The 21278-nt window shown below is 37.4% G+C and overlaps 1 protein-coding gene across 1 annotated transcript in view; it reads right to left on the bottom strand.

The window, feature by feature from the left end:
* Window positions 1–21278, bottom strand: part of ITPRID1 (ITPR interacting domain containing 1) — a 207274-nt gene that overhangs the window by 43588 nt on the left and 142408 nt on the right. Inside the window, exons 5-9 of the mRNA XM_047095237.1 lie at window positions 20585–20636; window positions 17619–17705; window positions 15384–15586; window positions 11693–12267; window positions 5720–5777 (exon numbers count right to left, since the gene is read on the bottom strand). Of these exons, the coding sequence (XP_046951193.1) occupies window positions 5720–5777; window positions 11693–12267; window positions 15384–15586; window positions 17619–17705; window positions 20585–20636 (975 nt within the window). The remainder of the gene's footprint in view (window positions 1–5719; window positions 5778–11692; window positions 12268–15383; window positions 15587–17618; window positions 17706–20584; window positions 20637–21278) is intronic.

Genomic DNA, 21278 nt, shown 5'->3' with positions numbered 1-21278 from the left:
GCTAAACCTTATTATTCTATTAATATGCCTATTAGTTCTCTTGGGATTTCTATGCAGACAGTTATTTTGCCTGCAAATGTGAATAGTTTTTAAGTTTATATACATCTTACTTTATGGTGTTGTCATTCTGCTTTGACCTTGAGTTCAATGCTGAATAAAAGGAGTGTAGCAAGTTCTGTTCCTTGTTGAATGGGATTTCCTTGAAGGTTTCCTTGTTAGGATTGATATTTGGCATGAAGATTTGATAGATGCCTCTCAGATTAAGAAAATATCCTTCTGTTTCTACTTGCAAATAATTTTTCTCTGTTTTGATTTTTAATCATGAATCATGTTTACATTTTGCTGTCTTCTTTTTTCTGCATCTTTTGAGATTCCTAAATTTTTTGAACTGTTGATAGAATATGCTTGAAGTGACTCTACCAACGTTGATCCACCCTCAAATTTATGGAAAAGCACTACTGTTAAGTTGTTAAATGTTTGTAACGGAAGAAACCTTTGTATAGCAAAAATCATAATCATTTATTGTTTATGATGACAATATATACTCTCAGCTTGTCATTTACATTTCAATTTTTTATGATTGTTTTTCATACATACATAGGTATATTCAATGTTTAGTGAAAAACTGGGGGCACCTGCATGGCTCAGTTAAGTGTCCGTCTCTTGGTTTTGGCTCAGGTCATGATCTCACGGTTTTGTGAGTTCAAACTGTCCATTGGGCTCTGTGCTGACAGCACAGAGACTGCTTGGGATTCTCTCTCTCCCTCTCTCTCTGCCTCTCCCCCATTTGTGCTGTCTTTGTTTCTCTCAAAATAAATCAACTTGAAAAAAGTCATGAAAAATTGATTAATTCAATTAGCTATTGCACTTTAATCAAGCTTTAAAAATAGGTTTCTGTTCCAAATTTATATAAAATTCATCTACATTTATACTATTAGCCCTTTTATAATTTAGGTGCCATTTTTTTATATTTAATTATCCATCTGAAATTTCATTCATCTGAAAGTTCTGTTGGTGAAGAGTGAAATATTTTATAAGCATACACATCTTTTTCATAGTCCATCAAGTTGATCATATCCTTTATTTCCTTTCATAATTTATCATAGTAGTTGATAAATTATTTTAGTTTTTCAATTGTTGAAACATTGAAATCTTGGAATAAAAGTTAGTTTTGAAGGATTAGAATATTTCTGGTGCTTTTCTACATTTAAATCATCATTACTTTATTGAAAATGTTTAGGAGTGCCTGGGGGGCTCAGTTGGTTAAGCATCTGACTTTGGCTCAGGTCATGATCTCACAGTTGGTGAGTTTAAGCCCTGTGTCAGGGTCTGTTCAGACAGCTCAGAGCCTGAAGCCTGCCTCGGATTCTTTGTCTCCCTCTTCCTCTGCCCTTCCCCCACTCTCACTCTGTCTCTCTCAAAAATAAATGAAACATTAAAAAAAAAAAAAGAAAATTGTTACATCTGTATTCCTAAGTAAAATTCATCAATTTTATGAGCCAATTTAGTCAATTTTGAAACCAAGTGTTGTATTTTTTTAATCTAAGAGGAATTGGAAAGATTTACAAATGTTTACATTACCCAGAAAATTTATACAGAAGAGCAATTGTCTCTTGAAAAACTGGAAGAGTCTACTCATGTAACACTTTTGGTTTGGTTTTGCTGTTGTGCATTGCTGTTCTTACAGGTTGCTTTTGATAAACTTAATTTTTGTTTGTTTATCCCTCTCTGGTATTAGTTTACTTAGGAGTTCTGGTATGTTATTTTGTTAATATTTTAGGTTTACAATAGATATGTATATATAAATATGGCAACATAAATATAAAATTATATAAAATGTGGAAATATAAATACAGTAAAACCTTGGATTACAAGTAACTTGTTCTGCAAGTGTTCTGCAAGACAAGCAAACATTTCAAATAAATTTTACCTTGATAAATGAGCAACATCTTGCAATAGGAGTAGTACATGACATCGAATGTCACGTGATCACAGCTGAGCCAATGGTTCTTGAAGTTTGCTTTGATATACAAGTGTTTTGAATAGCAAGCATGTTTCTGGAATGAATTATGCTGGCAAACCAAGGTTTTACTATACATATATTTTCTGAAATATCCATGTTAATTATCCCTGTTTTTAATTATACCACTTGTATTTGTGTTCCTTTATAATTTTAGCATCAGTTTTTCAGATGGTATAACTTCTATATCAGTGGTTCTGCCTTTTCTCTAATTTTATTTTGATTATCTGGTTTTGTTTGTATGCATTTCTCTCTTTTTATTGCTTGACACCTTTGTCCACAAAAAAGCTAATGCTTTGATTTTACTTATCAAATAACTTGTTTCTGCTTTCTCCACTATTAATTTCTAGTTCAATAATCTCTAACTTCCAAATATCTTTTTTTTATGATGGCTTCTTGAGGCAAATAATTCATTTTAGTTGTTACTTATTTGATAATGAAAGCAATTAAAGCTATGAATTTGCCTCAGATTACTGCTTCTGTTCCAATTCTTCAATTTTATATGAAATATTCTTCATTATTACTTAAATGATCTGAAATTATAGTTTTACATGAGCATTTTCTGCACTTTTTTAAAGATGGAGAACTCAGTCCACAAGTCCTGGATTTAGTATTTTGTTTTGTTTGTTGGGAGGAGGAAGTATCGCTTATATTTTTATTATTGAATTCACATATTACTGCATTTATCCATGGCAAGTTAGCTCTTACATAATGTGTGCACGTGTAGCAAATCAATGAAATAATCTTTGCATTTACAAATTATTAGCCCTTCTAACAAAGTATATCAAGAACACTGATAAAGACTACTTATTTCAATATTTTTCTATTATGCTATTATCAATTATAATATTAATGTATTTTCTACCATCTTCTATTATGTCATGCTTGATCAGTAAAAGACTGAGAGGAATATTAAAATGTTTCCCAATTTTGGAAGAGATGTTGTTCAAAGGGTACAAAGCTACAGTTAAGTAAGGATAAGTCTAGAGATCTAAGAACCATGGTGACTATAGTCAATCATATTATATTGAATATTGAAAATTTGCTAAGAGAGTAGATTTCAGGTGCACTTATCACACTTATAAAATGGAAACTGTGAAGAGATGATATGCTAAGTCGTTTGACTACTGTAATCATTTCAGTGTGTATGTGCATATACATCATGTTTCATACTTCAAACATATAATTTTGATTTAAAAATTAAAAGATACAAAATACAAAGTGTACAAAAGTTTTGGACTGGTTGTCATGGGGAGCAGAGAATTAACAACAAAATTCCGCATTTTATTGTGTCAATTGCCTATAGTATTGCCAGAATTTTTTGCTAAGTAGTGTTATGAAAATAACATATGCACATGGTAACAAAAGAAAATTAAAAGATGCCAATTAATTTAAAACATGTTAGTTTCCCTTCTGTTAAGGTACTTCCATTAGCAGTTCCTGAGATATTCTTCCAGAAGCATACTGTGCATACTTTCTCCCCTTCATAGAAATAGATAACTCTTTTAATAAAAAGAGGTGTCTATATTATACCTTTGTACATATTTTTTTTCTAATTTAACAACTGTATATCTCAGAGACCTTTTCATATCAACACAAAAATATCTGCTTCATTTTCCAAAATACTGTCTGAATAGATTTTAATGTAAAAATGTACCATAATTATTTAAAGCTAATTTATACTTTGGGGCACTTAGGTGCCTCTAGCTGTTTATTATTATAAATGTATTTTTGCAATCAAAAACCTTGTGTGTACACTGGAGTCTACTGATGGGTCAAATCCCAGAACTGGAATATTTGCATACATTTAAAATTGTGTGACATTGACAGATTATACTTCAGGTAATTATTATGATTTTAACTTACAACCAACAGTGGGTAAGTGTTTGTTTCACATTTTTACTGTCACTTGGTATTACTAAACCTTTAAATATTTGTGACTTAGAACCACAGTTGATTATTATCCGTCATGGTTCTGAGGGGTGACTCAGCTCGGCTATGTGGTTGTTGCTTGGATTCTCTCATGTGGTGGCAGTCAGATGACATCTGAGCTGAAGTCATCTGAAAGTTTGACTGGATTGGACATCTTGGATGCCTTATTCACATGGAGGCTCATTCAAGTCTGTCCACCAGAGTGGACACTCCCATGTGGCTTGGGATTTTCACAACATGAGGGATGGGTTCTCATAGGGAATGTTCCAAGAACAAGTATCTCAAGAGCCAGGAAGCAGCCAGGTGGGTTAAAGGCAACACTCTTCAAGTAGTAAAGCATCATTTCTGCCATATCCTATTGGTCAAAATAGTCCACACACCTTCATTTTTGAATGAAGTCATCTTTTTAACTTTGAGTCAAAATTCATTCATTTATATTCATATATATAGAAATATAAATTCATCCATATATATAATTCATACATAAATGAATTCATTCAGTCATTCATATATAAATAAAAGTAATAATGTTCCCCTTTGCCTATTAATAGAAATAGAACTAGTTTTACTTATTTTTTTCTCAGTTCTATTTTTTCCTGGGTTTACGACAATGTTTTTGAAAGTAATAAATTACATTTGCTTTACTTTAATTCAGATTTTCTTCATTAGGCTAACCTTCACCCATCTTACTTTGCTTTCTGAATTTGAAATGAAATGGAGATTGGTACTTCTGCCTAACGTCCTAAATCATTTTTTGGAATGATTGGGGTGACTTACATGATATCAGTAGACCTCTTAATTGAATGTCAAGGAAGGCAGTTCCTATTGGCACGGGGACCTCCAGCTTCACTGAGAAGCATTCAATTAGATGAAAAACAGATGCTTATTTTTGTCTTATAAACCTCAATGCAGGTTATGTGGTAATTACTTCGAAGAGCAGGATAACAATTTATGTAATCAGCAGGACCCTATAATTACTAATGCATAATTTCTAAACAGCATTTAGCAAAATGAGGCCCATACATACACTTTGTAATGAAAAAGATGTGTTTGACACCAAACTAAATTAAATTAAAAATTTGCATATTTTCTTCCAGGAAATGCACTAGCTTCATCTGCTTTATTTTGCTTCACTAATCCCTGTCTACTTTTAGCTCTGTTATAGGATCATGGAAATGCTGAATCACAATGATGGCTGAATGGGAGCAGAAGGATGAGGTGTAGAGAAAGCCCTCCTTCTCTGCTGTCTAGGATTATGTAACATGATTCTGAGAGATTATTTGGAACGTTACATCTAGGCAACTTGTTTCCATGGAGAGTTTAATATGAAGGTCCTACAATCACTTAATTTAGATTGTAAGTGCTCGCAGAGAACTTAAAAATTACCTCCACTTGTCCGAGGCCCAGTAAAATGATGTGACTTTTAACATCAAGCAGTTGTCAGTAGGAGTAAGAAATGACTCATTCAGTGAGTCCCAGTCCTTTGTGGAATCCATTCCACTCTCCTGATTAAATCACACTGAGTTAATATTGGACAAACCACATGTTGCATTAGCCCCAGGGACGTTGAACGTTTCTGCAGTAAGTCTTTTGAAATTTGCATGCACATTGGCATCGCTAGTATGCCTTTAATAGTAGTAGGTGGAAATAGTGATGGGAGTAAATGGCAGTGCAGGTGGCTACATATTGAGAAAGTTGAGTGCTAGTTATTTACAGTTTCTCTCTGAAAGACCATCGATGAAATTGGACATCTGGAGAAATTCTTACCTGCAATTCCTGAAGTCATGTCAAGAGGATTACCCGTCTCTTCCTCAAAGCTCTGGACCTGAGACAGCAAAATGCATCAGTCTCATTAGAAATGTTTTCATAACGAATTCACTTTATTTATTTAATCAACATATAATGAGTGCCTACTGGCTACCGCTAAGAGGATTAACCATGATTTCTAAACTCAAAGAGCTTACACTGGGGGGCAGGCAGGTGGCATGGTACAAGCACTCGGGATAAAGACTCAAAGAACTAAAGATCAGGAGAGGGAAATGGGGGAATCACTTCTAGGTGGGAGGAATAGAGACCCTGTCTGGAAGATGCGGCATTTGAGCGAGACTGAAATAATAATAATATTATTCTAGATTTTTTTTTTTTTTTGCTCCTAAAGAGGTTTAAATATACTTGGAGAATGAGAGTTATTTCCTACATTTAATTTTATTTCTCTGAGGGATTTATTTATGACTTGGTAAATTTATGGAAAGCAATTCAGAAAATTCACAACTCAGTTGCTATACAGAGCTTAGATAGCTCAAAGAAAATTTGTTTTCCAAATTGATAGAGCAGAATTTATCGTTAAAGTTATTTTCAGAAATTAATAAATACTACTCTACTGAGAATAAAATTATGGGTAAAACAAAATAATAAATATTTCTTTTAAGGGTGCCTGGGTGACTGAGTCCATTAAACATCTGGCTCTTGATTTCAGCTCAGGTCATGATCTCAGGGTTTTATGAGATGACACCTGAACTGCTTGAAATTCTCTCTCTCCCTCTGCCTCTGCTCCTCCCTGCTCCTGTGCGCTTTCTCTCTCTCAAAAAAAAAAAAAAAAAATTTCTTGAAAAGTAATAAGATAGAGTACTACAGAAACTTGATGAATAAAAAAAGTTAAAGAAAGTAAGAAAACAGTTCCTGTTGATATTTTAGAGTTCATTTTTGCAGGTTTCCCTTTTAATATGATGTTTTTGGACATCGTTATGTAATCAAAAATTTTCACTCAAAACTTAGAAGGAGAGCTTCTTTCCCCACGTTGTGAAATTCCTTTGAAAACACCATTTTTCATGACTACAATAGGCCATATTTTGAAGGTACATTAATTTACTTAATGGTTCTCCTAATGTTGGAATGTTTTCTAAATTTTGCAAATAAAAGTAATGGTGAGATGAATATCCTTATATATAAATCTTCTTTTACATGTCATATTATCCATTTAGGTTCATATCTGAATAGTGAAAACTGAATCAAAGGGCATTTAAACATTGCAGCACAAGTGGCCAGAAAGGGCCATAAACTCAGGAATAAAGAGAAGACCATGAGGTTACAGCTTAGCAATGTAAGAAGAACTATTTATTCCCTCTTTTTAATCCTTCATCTGTTTTCTTTAAAGTTGTTTTATACTTATGGTTCATTAGACATATCTCTTAACATTACTTTTATTGGTTTTGTAACTCAAACCAGCGTGCACCTTGTCTGTGTACTGTATACATGTACTGTGGACATTTTCAAGTATAATAAGAAAACTCTTTTGCTGAGATTATTATCATGGAGGAAAGTCCACTTTGTGTGATGTAAAGTACATGGTCATCTAGGGAAAAACAACCCCAGACAACAAAATCTCAACAATTTAGAACGGAAACCAGGTGTATTCCTGGGTTGTTTCCCCTGAGCCAAACTTACTAATAATTTTTTTTTAATTAAAAATAAAGGAACAGTTATAAACTTTGGAAACATTTTCCACCTACTCAGGATGCCAATTGGCATTGTTAAATAGTAGGGTCAATGTTTGTTACATTTGGTTCTAGGAGCAGGATCCCTGTATGGAAGCGAGAGGAAGATTAAACATGTTTTATAGTGGCTATAAAGAAGCATCCTACCTTGACTTTACAATTGCAGATGCTTCATTAGGATTAAATTCTCTTAATACGTTTGGGAATTTAAAAAGAAAGGAACAGACTCAGTTTTACTAGGTAAAATTAAACAAAAAATATGTTGATTTCTGCACTAAAAAAATCGATGCACAATTTTCTTGGAATCATAGTTTTGAAAAGTGAGCCAAATATTGTCAAATTCAGCCTGTAAGTAGGACTTTAGGGGAGCATCATAGATTGATCAGGAGGTAATTTTGGCCAATCACAGTTGAAATTATGATAGCTAGATATTTAAGTATATTGGCTCATGTTTTAAATGCCATGAAAATCTGCCAATTTTACACATATTTTTCATTTCTTATAATTGGATTCTTAAATTTGCCATTAAAAAATGACTATTAAATCTGGCATTAGTTCCTGTTTAAGATGCAACGTACCCAAGCTTCATTTACTCATCCATTGGTATTGAGTGAAACAAATATTTTTCTCCCAGACTGTGATGAGGACATAATATTTTAGGTATACGTTTTAGAAAAACAAAATTCAAGTAGTGAATTTCCTTTATATCATTTTGGGGGCTCTATGCCTTGGATACACATATAGCCTGTCACACACACAAACCTGGGCAAATATTAAAGAAAGACCAGGGACAAAGTTGGTTATAAAGTTCAAGAGAGTATTCTGTTTTTCTATGGATGCCACCCAGACTAAATTAATATTATCAAATATTTTTGATGTTAATTTAATCATTCACAAATATTTATTGAGTCCCTAGTATGTGCCTAAAAACATATGAGCTTGGGGTACCTGGGTGGCTCAGTTGGTTGCGTGTCTGACTCTTGCTTTCAGCTCAGATTATGATCTCATGGTTCATGGGATTGGCCTTTCACACTCACAGTGAGGAGCCTGATTGGGATTCTGTCTTACTTCTCTCTCTGCCCCTCTCCCACTTACACTTGTTCTCTGTCTCTCTCAAAATAAATAAACATCCTTAAAAAAATAAAACAAAAATGAATTTATTTAAAAAACAAAGAAACAGGGGCGCCTGGGTGGCCCAGTTGGTTAAGGGAACGACGTCAGCTCAAGTCATGATCTCGTGGTTCATGAGTTCAAGCCCCACCTCAGGCTCTTTGCTGACAGCTCACAGCTTGGAGCCTGCTTCGGATCCTGTGTCTGTCTCTCTCTGCCCCTCCCCACTCATGCTCTGTCTCTTTCTCTTTCTCTCTCTCTCTCAAAGATAAACATTAAAAAAATAAAAACAAACAAACACACAAAACATATGAACTTGTATTATTTTATTTTGGGGCCTAAGTGTCTTCCCACCTCCATACATACCACCAGAGAGCTTTGCCTTGAATAACTGCTATTGAAGAATATTTGAAAGTGTACCATGTAAGAACTGACACTCTGTTCTGAATCTTTTTTATCCTGAATGTAATATTATCTCTCCCTGTCCTCTCACATATAGATGGTGTCCAATGGACCTTATTTTCCTCTAAGTCAATCAAGCTTGAAGCATAAAAAAATTTCGTAAAGGGACAGTAGAGTCTGTGAGGCATCCCAACAGGCTGGGGATGGTGAAATTTCTTGTTTGGATCCTAAGTAATATTGCAGACTGACAAATGGACTGCAGATTTTCTTGATATTCTTTATATTACTGTAAGTAGTAGTCTGGTGATTAAGTAATCTTTGCAAGATTGAAATAAAAGAAAATTTTTCTTAGTGCTACCTCAGTTTATCTTCAAATCAGGGCACTAGATCAAAGGTCTCCTTTTTTCCTCCATTTATAATTAAAAAAAATTTTTTTAACATTTATTTATTATTGAGAAACAGAGAGACAGAGCATGAGCAGGGGAGGGGCAGAGAGAGAGGGAGACACAGAATCAGAAGCAGGCTCCAGGCTCTGAGCTGTCAGTAACAGAGCCTGATGCGGGCTTGAACTCACAAACCGTGAGATCATGACCTGAGCCGAAGATGGACGTTTAAGCGACTGAGCCACCCAGGCGCCCCTCTCCATTTATAATTTTTATTTATCTGCAGGCTATTGGTTTACATTCAGACTAATATTTTAAGGTTCTTATTTTTTAATATTTTAAGGTTCTTGAAATAATTTTTGACATAAGACATGTATACACATAAACATATATACATAGATATTAGGATCATCAACAGCTACGTATTTTGAGGCAATTTTCATATCTTTGTGGGATAGGGAGGGCTACCAATAGGCATATTCACCTAATTCCTCTTCTTCTTTTAAGGTTATGGGTAAGTCTTACCTCCTGCAAGTTTCTTGATCCTCTCAGCCCGTTCGCTGTTTAAGAACCTATCTTCTTGGGGCGCCTGGATGGCTTAGTCAGTTAAGCATCCGACTTCAGCTCAGGTCATGACCTCACGGTTTGTGAGTTTGAGCCCCGCGTCAGGCTCTGTGCTGAGAGCTCGGAGCCTGGAGCCTGCTTTGGATTCTGTGTCTCTCTCTCTCTCTCTGCCCCTCCCCCGCTCGCACTCTGTCTCTGTCTCTCTCTCAAAAATAAATGAACACTAAAAAAAAGAAAAAAAAAAAAAAAAGAACCTATCTTTCTGCTCCCTAGATGTCCCAAACATGTCTAGAGTGATAGGAAAGTTTACCGGTAGAGCTGTCACTCTCCCTGCGTGTTACTGTGCCCACCCCTGCCATTGCACTGAGGTTCCCTTGCTGGCAGGTTCTGCACCCCAGAGACTATCAGAGCGCCTGGCTTGTAGAGGGCTTCTAAGAAAGGTGGTCCCACCTTGGGATTTGCATATAAATATTCTGCCCCACTTCTGAATGATTTACATGATGAAAGGGAAAAAAAATTGCTCTTCCTTTGTCATAATATTAAAGAATAGAGAAATGTGTGAAAACCTGTATATATATTTTTAAAAGACTGAGAAGTGCATGTAAGGGTATCATCTAAATGAGGGTGAAAATTAGCATGAGTGAGTGAAGGGGAAGATAAAGGAGCAGACTGTGAAATATGTGAAGATATACATACATGCACATATAGGACAAAAAATCTTTTGTTTACTGACATTCCTTAGCCCTTCTCCCAGTCAAGAAAGAGAAGTTTGAGGAGTTACCAAGCTCTGACCCTGGATAGATGGGAAATAAATGATGTGGGGAGGAAACCAAATAGGCAGTGTGAAGAAGCAACAAGTGAGGAAAGAGTCTGTAAAAGTATAATCTTTTCCCCATCACATGTTTCACTCCTGTGTTTTAAGAACAAAATATAGGGTGATCAGCCTGCATAAGATGTGGTGAAAAGGATGAAAGCAAGCAGGCACTGATGTGTGAACTTCAGCCAAGCCACAGGACCCATGCCAAGAGGCTCTGTGCTGCGGTGCAGTCCCGGGAGAATCCAACAGTGAGATAACTATCAAATGCATTCATACTTTTCCTGAGTTGACTCATGGTGGCATAGACTGAGACTGATGCTGACAGCTGCGTGGTCACCAGAAGAAGGGGGGCCAGCCCCAGAAAGGTGTAGTGGCATAGGAATGAGGTTGGTGCTAAAAGTTCTTGGTAGACAGAGTTGTGAATAAATATGTATGAAATGGAGGTCAAGTTATGTGAATATCGATAAACTCCAAAGCAAACAAACAAATAAAATACTAGTCCTGCAAAATCAAAACCAAACCCGGGTCCCTACTTCTTTGTGCAAGGCCTTGCATTAGGCGTCACGGGGGACATATTTCCAAGATACATCTCCTTGTGGACAAAACCTGGTGGTCAAGGAGCTGACAGACTAGCAGGGGAGATGTCATTGAAACACATGTACAGTCTCTGCCATACAAGCTCTCCCTGCCAAGGCTGTGAGAATACAGAGTGGACGTGTGGGCAAGTTTCACTGAGTGGGAAGTAGCTGAACTGGCTCTCAAAGACCATTGGTGAAACAAGGAAAGTTAGAGTGGATGGAAGCATGCTAGAATGACCTTAAATGTTTTAGACTAAAAACAGGAATTTGGAACAATAAGATATAAAGCTGAGGGGTTGAAAGGTGAAGGGGTTAACTGAGGGTAGAAAGCAGAAGATGCCTTGGGAATGGTTACTTCCCTTAGAAGTTGAGTGTGTAGGTACAACACTGACCTCTTCCATTTCAAAGGAGTCTGGTACTTTGCCTGCAAGACGAGAGAAGTTCTTGAGCTTGTTAGCTTGGATCGAGTTCACCTTCTGAGTTCTGTCCTTGACTGACCGCTCAGACATATAGGAAGGAGGAGCCCTCTTGGCCAGTGTGGATGGGTGAGGCCATTGCTTGCCCAGAAGAGCTTGGGGAGAATGACAAGGTACCAAGTCATCACAGGCTTGGAGAGACGAGTGTTCTGCTGAAGGACACAAATGACTTTGGTCATGGTTGTTTGTCACAGCTGCTAATTCTGCTCCATATTCTCCTGATTTTTCAGAGGCAATGGAAAATTTGCCCCTTATCTTCAATGACTCTGACACTTCTGAGCTGCAGTCTTTCGCAATACTCTGCTTTGAAGCTCTCCTAAAAAGTCCACCCATTCTTCTTCGATGTTCTTGGGCCTCACTCACTGAGGTTCCTTGCACATTTCCCCCTCCATATTTCTCTTCAGCTTTATTCTGCAGGATGTTAACATCATTCAGCAAAGATGAGAAGGCATTGGCTACATGGTCCAGGATCTCTAGTTGTCGGAAACGACCTGAACGATACAAGAAACACACAATTTTTAGACTGGGTGTTTTCAATGAAGCTGCATGAATGTAGTAAAAACTAAACAGGTTGGTAACACATGTGATTTTCAAGATGGGAAGGACTTAAACTCTTGAAACTTAAGTTTTTCTCACTATGTGCCACTGGTTATTATGGTGGTGATACCTCAACATAAGAAGATGCCACTGTGTCTTGGGGAAAGCTAATAGCTTTTATATTTAGTTAAATATGCATAGCTATATACACTCATATATGCCTGTAGTTTTTATGTGTAAATCCATAAAAACTATAGGCAAGGATCAATCTTAATATTGTATATTAAACTAAAGGTTAAAGAGTGAAGCTAGCTCTTTCACGTGAGGTGAACTTGAGTATTCTTCCATAGCTTTAGGTGGCAGATACCATAATCATCACCTCCATCATCTCCACCTGTCCTGTCACCTACAGTGTGCAAAGATCATGGAATATGGACTCAGAAGGCCTGGATCCAAATCCCAGTTCAACCAATCATTGGGTGTGCGATGTCAGAGTAGATGAATTAATAGAAATATGGTGCTTAGTCCATGCCAAGCACATAGTAAACAGTTTCTTCATCAGGAGAATGAGCGTAATAATACCCATCTTATGTATTTCCCACATCTGTTGTGAAAGCACAATGCTATACAGTAGTTAGAGTTATAAATATGTAAGACTCTGGAAGGCAATATATCGTCCTCAGTTGTCCGAGGGAAGATAGTCATTAATGTGAAAATCCATTTGTCTTTTCAAATGAAACAGCTCCTCAACTTGTAAGTCCTTCTGGGTGGTGCATGTAGGCAATGTGCAATTATTGACTTAATTAGCATATGGAAGAGACCTAGTGCGGATAGGGCAATTTGGGGACACATTGTCACTTTGAAAGAAAATGGTGAAGAATAGTTTTGGTATCTCCAGATCATAAAACCAAAAAGATGGAAACAGAACATTTTGTTTTTATTACACAACCTTTTCTCAACCCCAGTGATAACATGCAGGGTTGCATAGCTCAGCAAATGTCAAAGGCCATGTTGGTGAGTAAGGATACTCTCCTCTGTTCTGTTGCTTGCACCCTCAGGACTACCGACTCTTCCGTGAGCACATCCTTGCATCTACTTGCTCCCTCTACTTGAAAGGCAAAGACATTGACTACTGATCCTTCTACTTTAAAAAATGTGATGGGCTTTTCATAGAGGATTATGATATTCTTTCAAGATCTAAAGGAATCTTGGGTTCTGGATATTTTCAGAAGCATTCTGATTACATTTTTCCTCTAAATTCAGCTTTAACTGAAACAAAATCTTTCTTTGTGAGCCCAAGGGTATGACTGAATCATAATTCTATTTTTATGATTGCCATCCATCCATCCTACAGCAGATTTTTATACTTAGACTAGGAATCTATCCATTTAACTGGGTAAGTCAATTCAAAGAACAGAGTCTTACGGTGTTGGATGAGTGGGTGTTTTGTGGTTTGTTTGTTTGTTTGTTTTGCCTTTGGTAGATTGAACAATGAACCAATTGATTCTCATCCCTTCACGTTTGAGCCTTTTTTTAATTGATGTTGAATAAGACATACTTTTCCCTTCTGTTTTTGGACCAACCAACTAATTTTATTATTGCTTATTTTACATTCAACCTTCTCGGCTTTCTTGAATCAAAAGTGGTAAGTGTTGAGTGAGAATGGCTACAGTGTGTTATTAGCACAGTTTTGAGTGGTGGAAATAAGAGTGGGCACAGTCACAGGAGCAGGGGCCAGCTTCCGGGTCTTCTATAATCTGTGTGTCAATTTCATCTATAAAATGTTTACTTTACAGCTCAAGTCAAACACTCCTCAAATACCGATAAGAGTTATTGTCTCCAAATAAAGAATTGATCAAAGAACTTGCATCTCCCTGCGGCTTGGAGAAGGAGACAGCAAAGAATGATACTAATTTCTTCCAAAATGTAAAGAAGCATCTCCTAACAACATCTTCGGGGATACATCCTCTTTTTAAAAAACTGCATTGCTGAAATTTTGAGACCCATTTTACCCACATGAAAATGGGGGAAACAGAGACTAAAATGAAAAATCTAAGATATTTGTTTGAGAAAACCACTTTATCTCACTTGACTTTCATGAATTTATTTAAAGAACTTATTTCAGAAACAGCATTTTGGCATTTTCTCCAGTCTAGAATTCTGCAAACTCTATCCCATGGAGGAGATGTTCTTCAACGCTCCTCCAAGAGGGGTTTGATATTTAAATGATTTTGAAAAATCTGCACTGCATCCTCTCTGGGAGACTGAGAGTGCACTTCACCATACTAAACAAATCCTGAAGTAAATAAACCTGTTTAACTGCAAGGCATCTTTCCCCCAAATTATTTGAGCACACATTCCAAGAGCGTCCTAGTAACATCCTAGAGAAAATTCCATTGACCACCAGCTGGGGAAAAATAGCAGCATGTATGATAACTAAGAGGTTTAGGTATAGTTAATCCTCAAATCTGGAGATCTGACAGCTTAATACCTACCACTCATGGCTCATGGTAGAATAAGTAACATTCTAAGCCTTATAGATGAGGAAATTAAGGTTTCACCTTGCGACTTGTGATAAGCTTCGTGGTTTCTCTGCCTCCCCGGTAAGTGGCTATGGCATATATTAGTGCTTTCCACTGGTATTGCATTTTTTCTTCTGGACATATGGTAGGACTGCACATTCTCACCCCTTTGGAGTTAAGTGTGGCCATGTAACTGATTTTGGACAATGAAATCAATGAGTAAATTCCGAGCAGAAAGAGGTAAGAGTCAAGTATGATTCTCCATTTCCACCTTTTCTCTGTCATTGCAACCAGTGACTTCCAGGTGATGGGGCCAAGACTACATATGAAGACAATATGCAACAGATCTTCCCCCCAAACATGCGCATGGAGCAACAGCAGACGCGTAGCGTAGAGTGATCAACATGTAAACGTTTCTGCTCTAAGCCACTGCAACACAGGGGTGACTGTCACTACACACATATCCCATATGGTCTCTCCTAATACTGTGGCTCACCTGGCCACCACCCCCATCGCTGAGATTCAGAAACCACGCAGTCCCCACTTACCGTACAAGTCCGGGTTCTCAATGTCCGTTCGCTGCTTCTGAGCTTCAAGAAAAACCTGGTTGTTGATTCCTCTGGCTGCTGAGCCACAATCCAGAAATCTGGCTGGGATTTGAGTGCAGATGTCTGGCTCATCTGCACCAAACCCCAGATCCAAGAGAATCTCCACTGGATCTTTTTCCCAAAATTCCAGCCATTCAGGAATGCTGTGGTAAAAATATGAATATCTTTATCCAGTAACAGTTCATTTAACAAGACCCATTTTTTTTCTAGTCACCTCACACACCCAATCTTCTAGAAATTGAATGGAAGAGGAATCTAAATAGGCAAATAGATGGTGCATTTACGAGAACTCACATATACTTACTTAAAGGATAGTCCAACAACCCCATTCAGGGACTGCTTGGCTGTACTTTCTATGCAAGACCAATGAGTTTATTTATCTGTCTACTTCATAGTAAGCAAATGTTAAGTTAGAGACAGCAGGAAGACTGTGGGACAGAAACCAGAAGCGATGCACTGATAACCACAAAGAAATGGTAGTTCATGGCGATGTGAAACAGAAAAAAACAAAAACAAAACAAAACTGTGAACAGCAGAACTCAAAAAAGAATGTTTTTAACGAGAATCAGTCTGAGGGCATCCTCAGCTACACAAATCTGCTGAGGGTGTCATTAAATGCAGACTCCAAGGACTGATCTTTACAAATAATAATTTGTAGTCCCTAAGGCGGATTAAAATATATTCTGTATTTGTGTGTGTGTGTGTGTGTGTGTGTGTGTGTGTGTGTGTGACTTGGGTGAGAAATAAGAAGTGCTTTCTTCAAATCATTTTACTCAGCTTTGGCACTTAAAATTATAAACTTCAGTTCTCTGGAAATTATATTTATGTATACTAACCACTTCCCAATCACTGACCTTCTCCTTGGTAACTGTGCTATTGACCTTTTTTTAAAAAGTCATGGATTACATCGGAAGCAGAACTTTTGAGGAGGTTTTCCTAGGTTTGCCTGGTTCTTTTGTTTCAGGTTTCTGTTTGCCTCTGCTTTACATGCAACACCAAGGAGCTTATTTGAGACAGTCTGGATGATTTACTTTCATGACTTCATCATTTAAATTGGGTTAATTACAATTCATGTATTTAGCCATTCACACATTTAACAACAGCCACCTGTAGTCTCGCTGGGCAGGCCCACTTACCGCACATTACTCAACATCACGTTTACACTTTCTTATGTGACATAGAGATCTGGGGCTTTGCCTCCTGATTCGATCAAGGAAGAAAAGATAAGCCAAAAACTCTTACTGTGGGGCTTAAATGGTTCAGCTCAGATATCTTAATCATTGGAAAGAACTGAAGAACTGGGGATACCAAACACTTGACACCCCCAAATAAAAATGTTTTGAGGGAGAAAAAAAATTCTTGGGAGAAATCTAACTCGTGTATGAAAGATTTAGTCTGTTATCATATTGTCCTCATAGTACAAATATTTATCCTGCCCATTTACACAAATATTTATTGAACATTTGTCATGTTCTAGGCCCTCTGCTAGGCACCCAAGGTGCAAAAAGGAACAAAGACATAGTTCTGCCTTCTAAAGGCTCACAATCTCATGTCTCAGAATGTATTGATTGATTGATTTGTCACTAAACATTTTTAATATCATTAACTCTTCTTGTTTACATTTAATTATGTAAGAAATACATAAAATATATTCACATTGTCAAAACATTATATTACACATAAAGGTTTCTTTCCCCTTGGCCATTATCCCCACCAATCCTGACTCCCCTCCTACTAAATTTATCTGTACACTTCCATATATTTTTCTATATTACATATATGCTTTATAGTTTTCACTTGTTTGATCTATAAATAGTAGCATACCCTACTGCATATCTTTCTGCATCTTACTTTTTCCCCTCAAAAATATGACTTGAAGATCGTTCTAAGTTAGTATATATAGTTCTTTCTGCCTATTCCTTTTATCACTGTATAGAATTCTATAAAATGGGTGGGCCGTTAGTTTGTTGGACCATTTCCCCATTGGCAGATACTTAGCTTGATCTCCCTGACTCTTTTACACCGTGCTTGTGAATCAGAGTTTTGAAATCCTTTATTCATTCTCTCATCCATTCATTCAACAGGTTATTTCTCAAATGCCTATTTATAATTTCATGAAATCCACAGTTGTACAGAATGATTTCTCTGGATGAAAAGTGCCTGGAAATCACATACCTTTGTGGTATACTTGCAGTAGAATGGCAAGAGTTGAAACTGGTCCCTCTAGAAAGGGTGGGAGTTTCTGAAAATGGATGCAGAGATCTACAGTGGGGGAAAATACCAATGATGAGATGTGTTGATTTAGATAGTCCCCTGGGAGATCATTGTGACTCTTTCCCTTCCAGAGCAAACATTTGCATTTCCTCCTCATTTCTAATAATCTCTAATGGCTGCACCTTTGGAGAAGAGAGAGCATGCAGTGGAGAAGGTGCTCCTGTTTCCAAGAGCGTTGTGTTACAGAAGGTGTGAGAATTTAAGTGTTAGGTGCCCGCTAGTGCTCATTATAAAGGTGACAGAATGTCTCACTTTTGACAGATGGCAAATCATTGGGGAACCTATCAGGAACACAGCTCGGCTAGGCACCAACTTTCCAAAGAAGTTAAAATTATGTGATGAAAGAGGTACGGCGAACGGTTACTGAAGTGACTCCCTATTAATTCCCATAACGGTGACGGATTCCATAGTGCATGGTTAACAATCTCTAAATGCTGTCTCCTGTGGCCACCCATATGCAACAGTAACTGGCTCCTCCCCCACCACAAAAACCAATGACACTCTAGCTAAATGGGCCTGCGTTGCAAGTCATTTGAAAGCACTTCCAAACAGAATGAGCCCCTGTTATCATATAGTTCAGTTTTATATTGTTCTGATGTACCACTGATTCATTGAGCCTCAGTTGTAACAGCCAATTGGCACAAAATGGGAATTTATCAAAGAATACAATGTAGATCTCACTTTCCCTAGAAGACCAAGTTATCCTGAATTTTCCTTAGTCCTTGCCCAGATTTTGTCCTTTGCCTCTTTGTTCAATTGCTTCTCTGAGAAGAGAGCAAGAGAAGCAATTAGGGCTGAGAACGTGTATGTTTCTGAATAATAAAGACCCTGATTTTAACAGATGGTTGAACTTGCTGGGAGCCCTGGAGAGAGGCAAAAGATATCCTTTCATTTATTGCCTCACCTCAGTTTGTATTAAGCCTGCCATATTTCTGTTTCATTCGGGGTCTGTAAGCATTACTTTCCTTTATAATGCTCAGCAAAGCCACCCAGAAACTGCCCTGGCCTTGGATCCAGGAGAATCCATGTATAGTCACAGTTCTGATCAAGCCACGAGAGCAGGAGTGAGTCACTGACCTTGGCTTTCATTTTCCTCTTCAACAAAATGAGAAAGTTGTCTGAGAGATTTCTGGGGTCCTTTGTGGCTCTATGACTCTATAAGCAGCAAAAATAATCTGCTAAGAAGGAAAAACTATGACCAAATAGAAAAGTTGTGAATTGGTAGGAGTCAGAGGGACACAGTATTGAGTATTTGGTTTTCAACTAGTTGGAATTATCTTGAAACACGCAAGGGTGGCTGAGGCATGGAAGCAGAGTTCTCAGAGTCAAAAAGCTCACCTTCTATACCACTGGCACAGGATACCTACACGAGGGTATTTCTCAGAATCCCCTGAAGGGCTTGCAAAAACACAGATTTCTGAACCCCACCTTGAGATTTTCTGATTCAGAGTGTCTGGGATTGGGCTTGAAAATTTGCAATTCTATTAAGTTCTGAGGTCATGCTGCTGCCACTGTTGAGCACTGCTTTGAGACCTAGTCTCTATTCTCATATTAAGAGAATCTGACTGCTTTCTACTTAACATTGGAAATTTTATGTACAGTTAACCCCTGAACAACGTGAGGGTTAAGGGTGCTGACCCCCCACACAGTCAAAAATCCACAAATAACTTTTGGTGTTTTTCTAACGTTTATTTCTCTGTTGTGTTTTTGTGTTTGTTTGGTTTTTGTTTGTTTTGCTTTGTTTTTTGAGAGAGAGAGAGAGAATAGGGGAGGGGCAGAGAGAGGGGGAGAAAAAGAATCCAGAACAGGCTCCATGCTCAGCACACTCAGGTTTGATCTCATGTCAATAAGATCACGACCTGAGCTGATATCAGGAGTCGGACACTTAACTGACCCAGCCACCCAGGTGCCTCTCCACATATAACTTTTAACTCCCTTAAAACAGAATTACTTATAGCCTACTGTTCACCGAAAGCCTTACTGATAACAGTCAATTACATATTTTATATGTTATATATAATATATTGTGTTCTTACAATAAAGTAGCCTACAGAAAAAAAATCAAAAGCAAAACACATTTACAGTACTGTATTGTACTTTAAAAAAAATCTGCATGGTGAAATCAGCCAAAGAAAGACAAATACCACATGATTTCATTCATGTGTGTAATTTAAGAAACAAAACAAATAAACAAAGAAAAATTTTAAAAATTAAAAGAAATTTAATTTAATTTAATGAAGACAAATTAAAAAAAAAAACCCAACACACTCTTTAATACAGGGAACAAATTGGTGGTTGCCAAAGTGGAGGTGGGTTCTGGGATGGGGGAAATAGAATTAACAGTACACTTATCATGACAAGCACTGAGAAATGTATGGAATTGTTGAATCCTTATGTTGTACACCTGAAACCAGCACTGTATGCTAATTATTCTTGAATTAAAAAAAAAAAGTCTGCATATAGGTGGACCCACACAGTTCAAAGCCGCGTTGTTCAAAGGTCAACTGTATTATTGCCCAGCAAATAGCACGATGATGACTAACATTGACAGTGTGAGAATACAGATGCAACTATTTCATGAACAGGTCCTTTTGAACACTCGTATTACAGTCAAATGTGTTTTATGCATATATTTTAATTAAATCCTCCCTCCAAGCCAGCATTTGTTCGTTTATTGTGCTCACTGCTTCATGACATTTAAAGAACCTCTATTTCTCTCAAGGCTAGTGAAAGTGTTCCAGGTGCTGTGGGTAAACCAGTGACAAAATCCCAAGATCCATGGCATTGTTAAGAAAGCTCCTCACTTCCCTTTCATTTATGAAAACTGTGGCTGTCAGATACTGGAGCAGAGTGACACTGACACCTACCTCATGTAGTCCGTCACGGTCATGCACACCATCCCTTGTTCACGCACAGAAACTGCAACAAACAAAAGGGGACATGAGCTTAATCTCCTTTTGTCCCATAGGAGATTTTCTAGTCCTCAGACGAATTAACATGGGATCGATTTCCATATCCGAGATTGTATGTGCATGAGGTACAAAGCATCTCTGTAGTGAACAAGACAGAATGTAATGAATGGCTAAATTGTGTGATGACCACTTGAAGAAATGTACTTGCTTGGTCGAGAGGGAAGTCAGTGGCAAATGGAGTAGTTGGCCAAGGTTTCATGGAGATACTATCTTGGATTTTTAAGAATGGGTAAAATTTGATGGATGGAAAGAGGTGTTGCCATGCACCAAGAGGGTCTGTAGCAAATGCAAAGCACAGTGATAGGGCTATTCAGAAGGGATCATAGGCCATTTTGGAATACTCTCTCATGGCCCACAAGGTCAAGGAGCAAGGGTGGGGACAGGCAAAAAAAATACATGAAGGACCCAGCATTTGTTGACCATCTTCCATGCATTTGTATCTCTTAATCCTCACAACACTCTTAAAATTTAGGACCTATCCTTATTTTTCAGATAAGGAAACAGATCACAGAAGTTGAGTAATGAGCCCGTGATCACACGTTCAAAAGTAGCAGATCCAGGAATTTATCATTACCTTTATTATTGATTA

The sequence above is a fragment of the Lynx rufus genome, unplaced genomic scaffold, assembly GCF_022079265.1.
Source record: "Lynx rufus isolate CCGP_SWC_20201006 ecotype Redwood Valley unplaced genomic scaffold, mLynRuf1.p SCAF_4, whole genome shotgun sequence".
NCBI classification, from domain to species: domain Eukaryota; kingdom Metazoa; phylum Chordata; class Mammalia; order Carnivora; family Felidae; genus Lynx; species Lynx rufus.
This window is presented reverse-complemented; position numbering and strand designations above follow the sequence as displayed.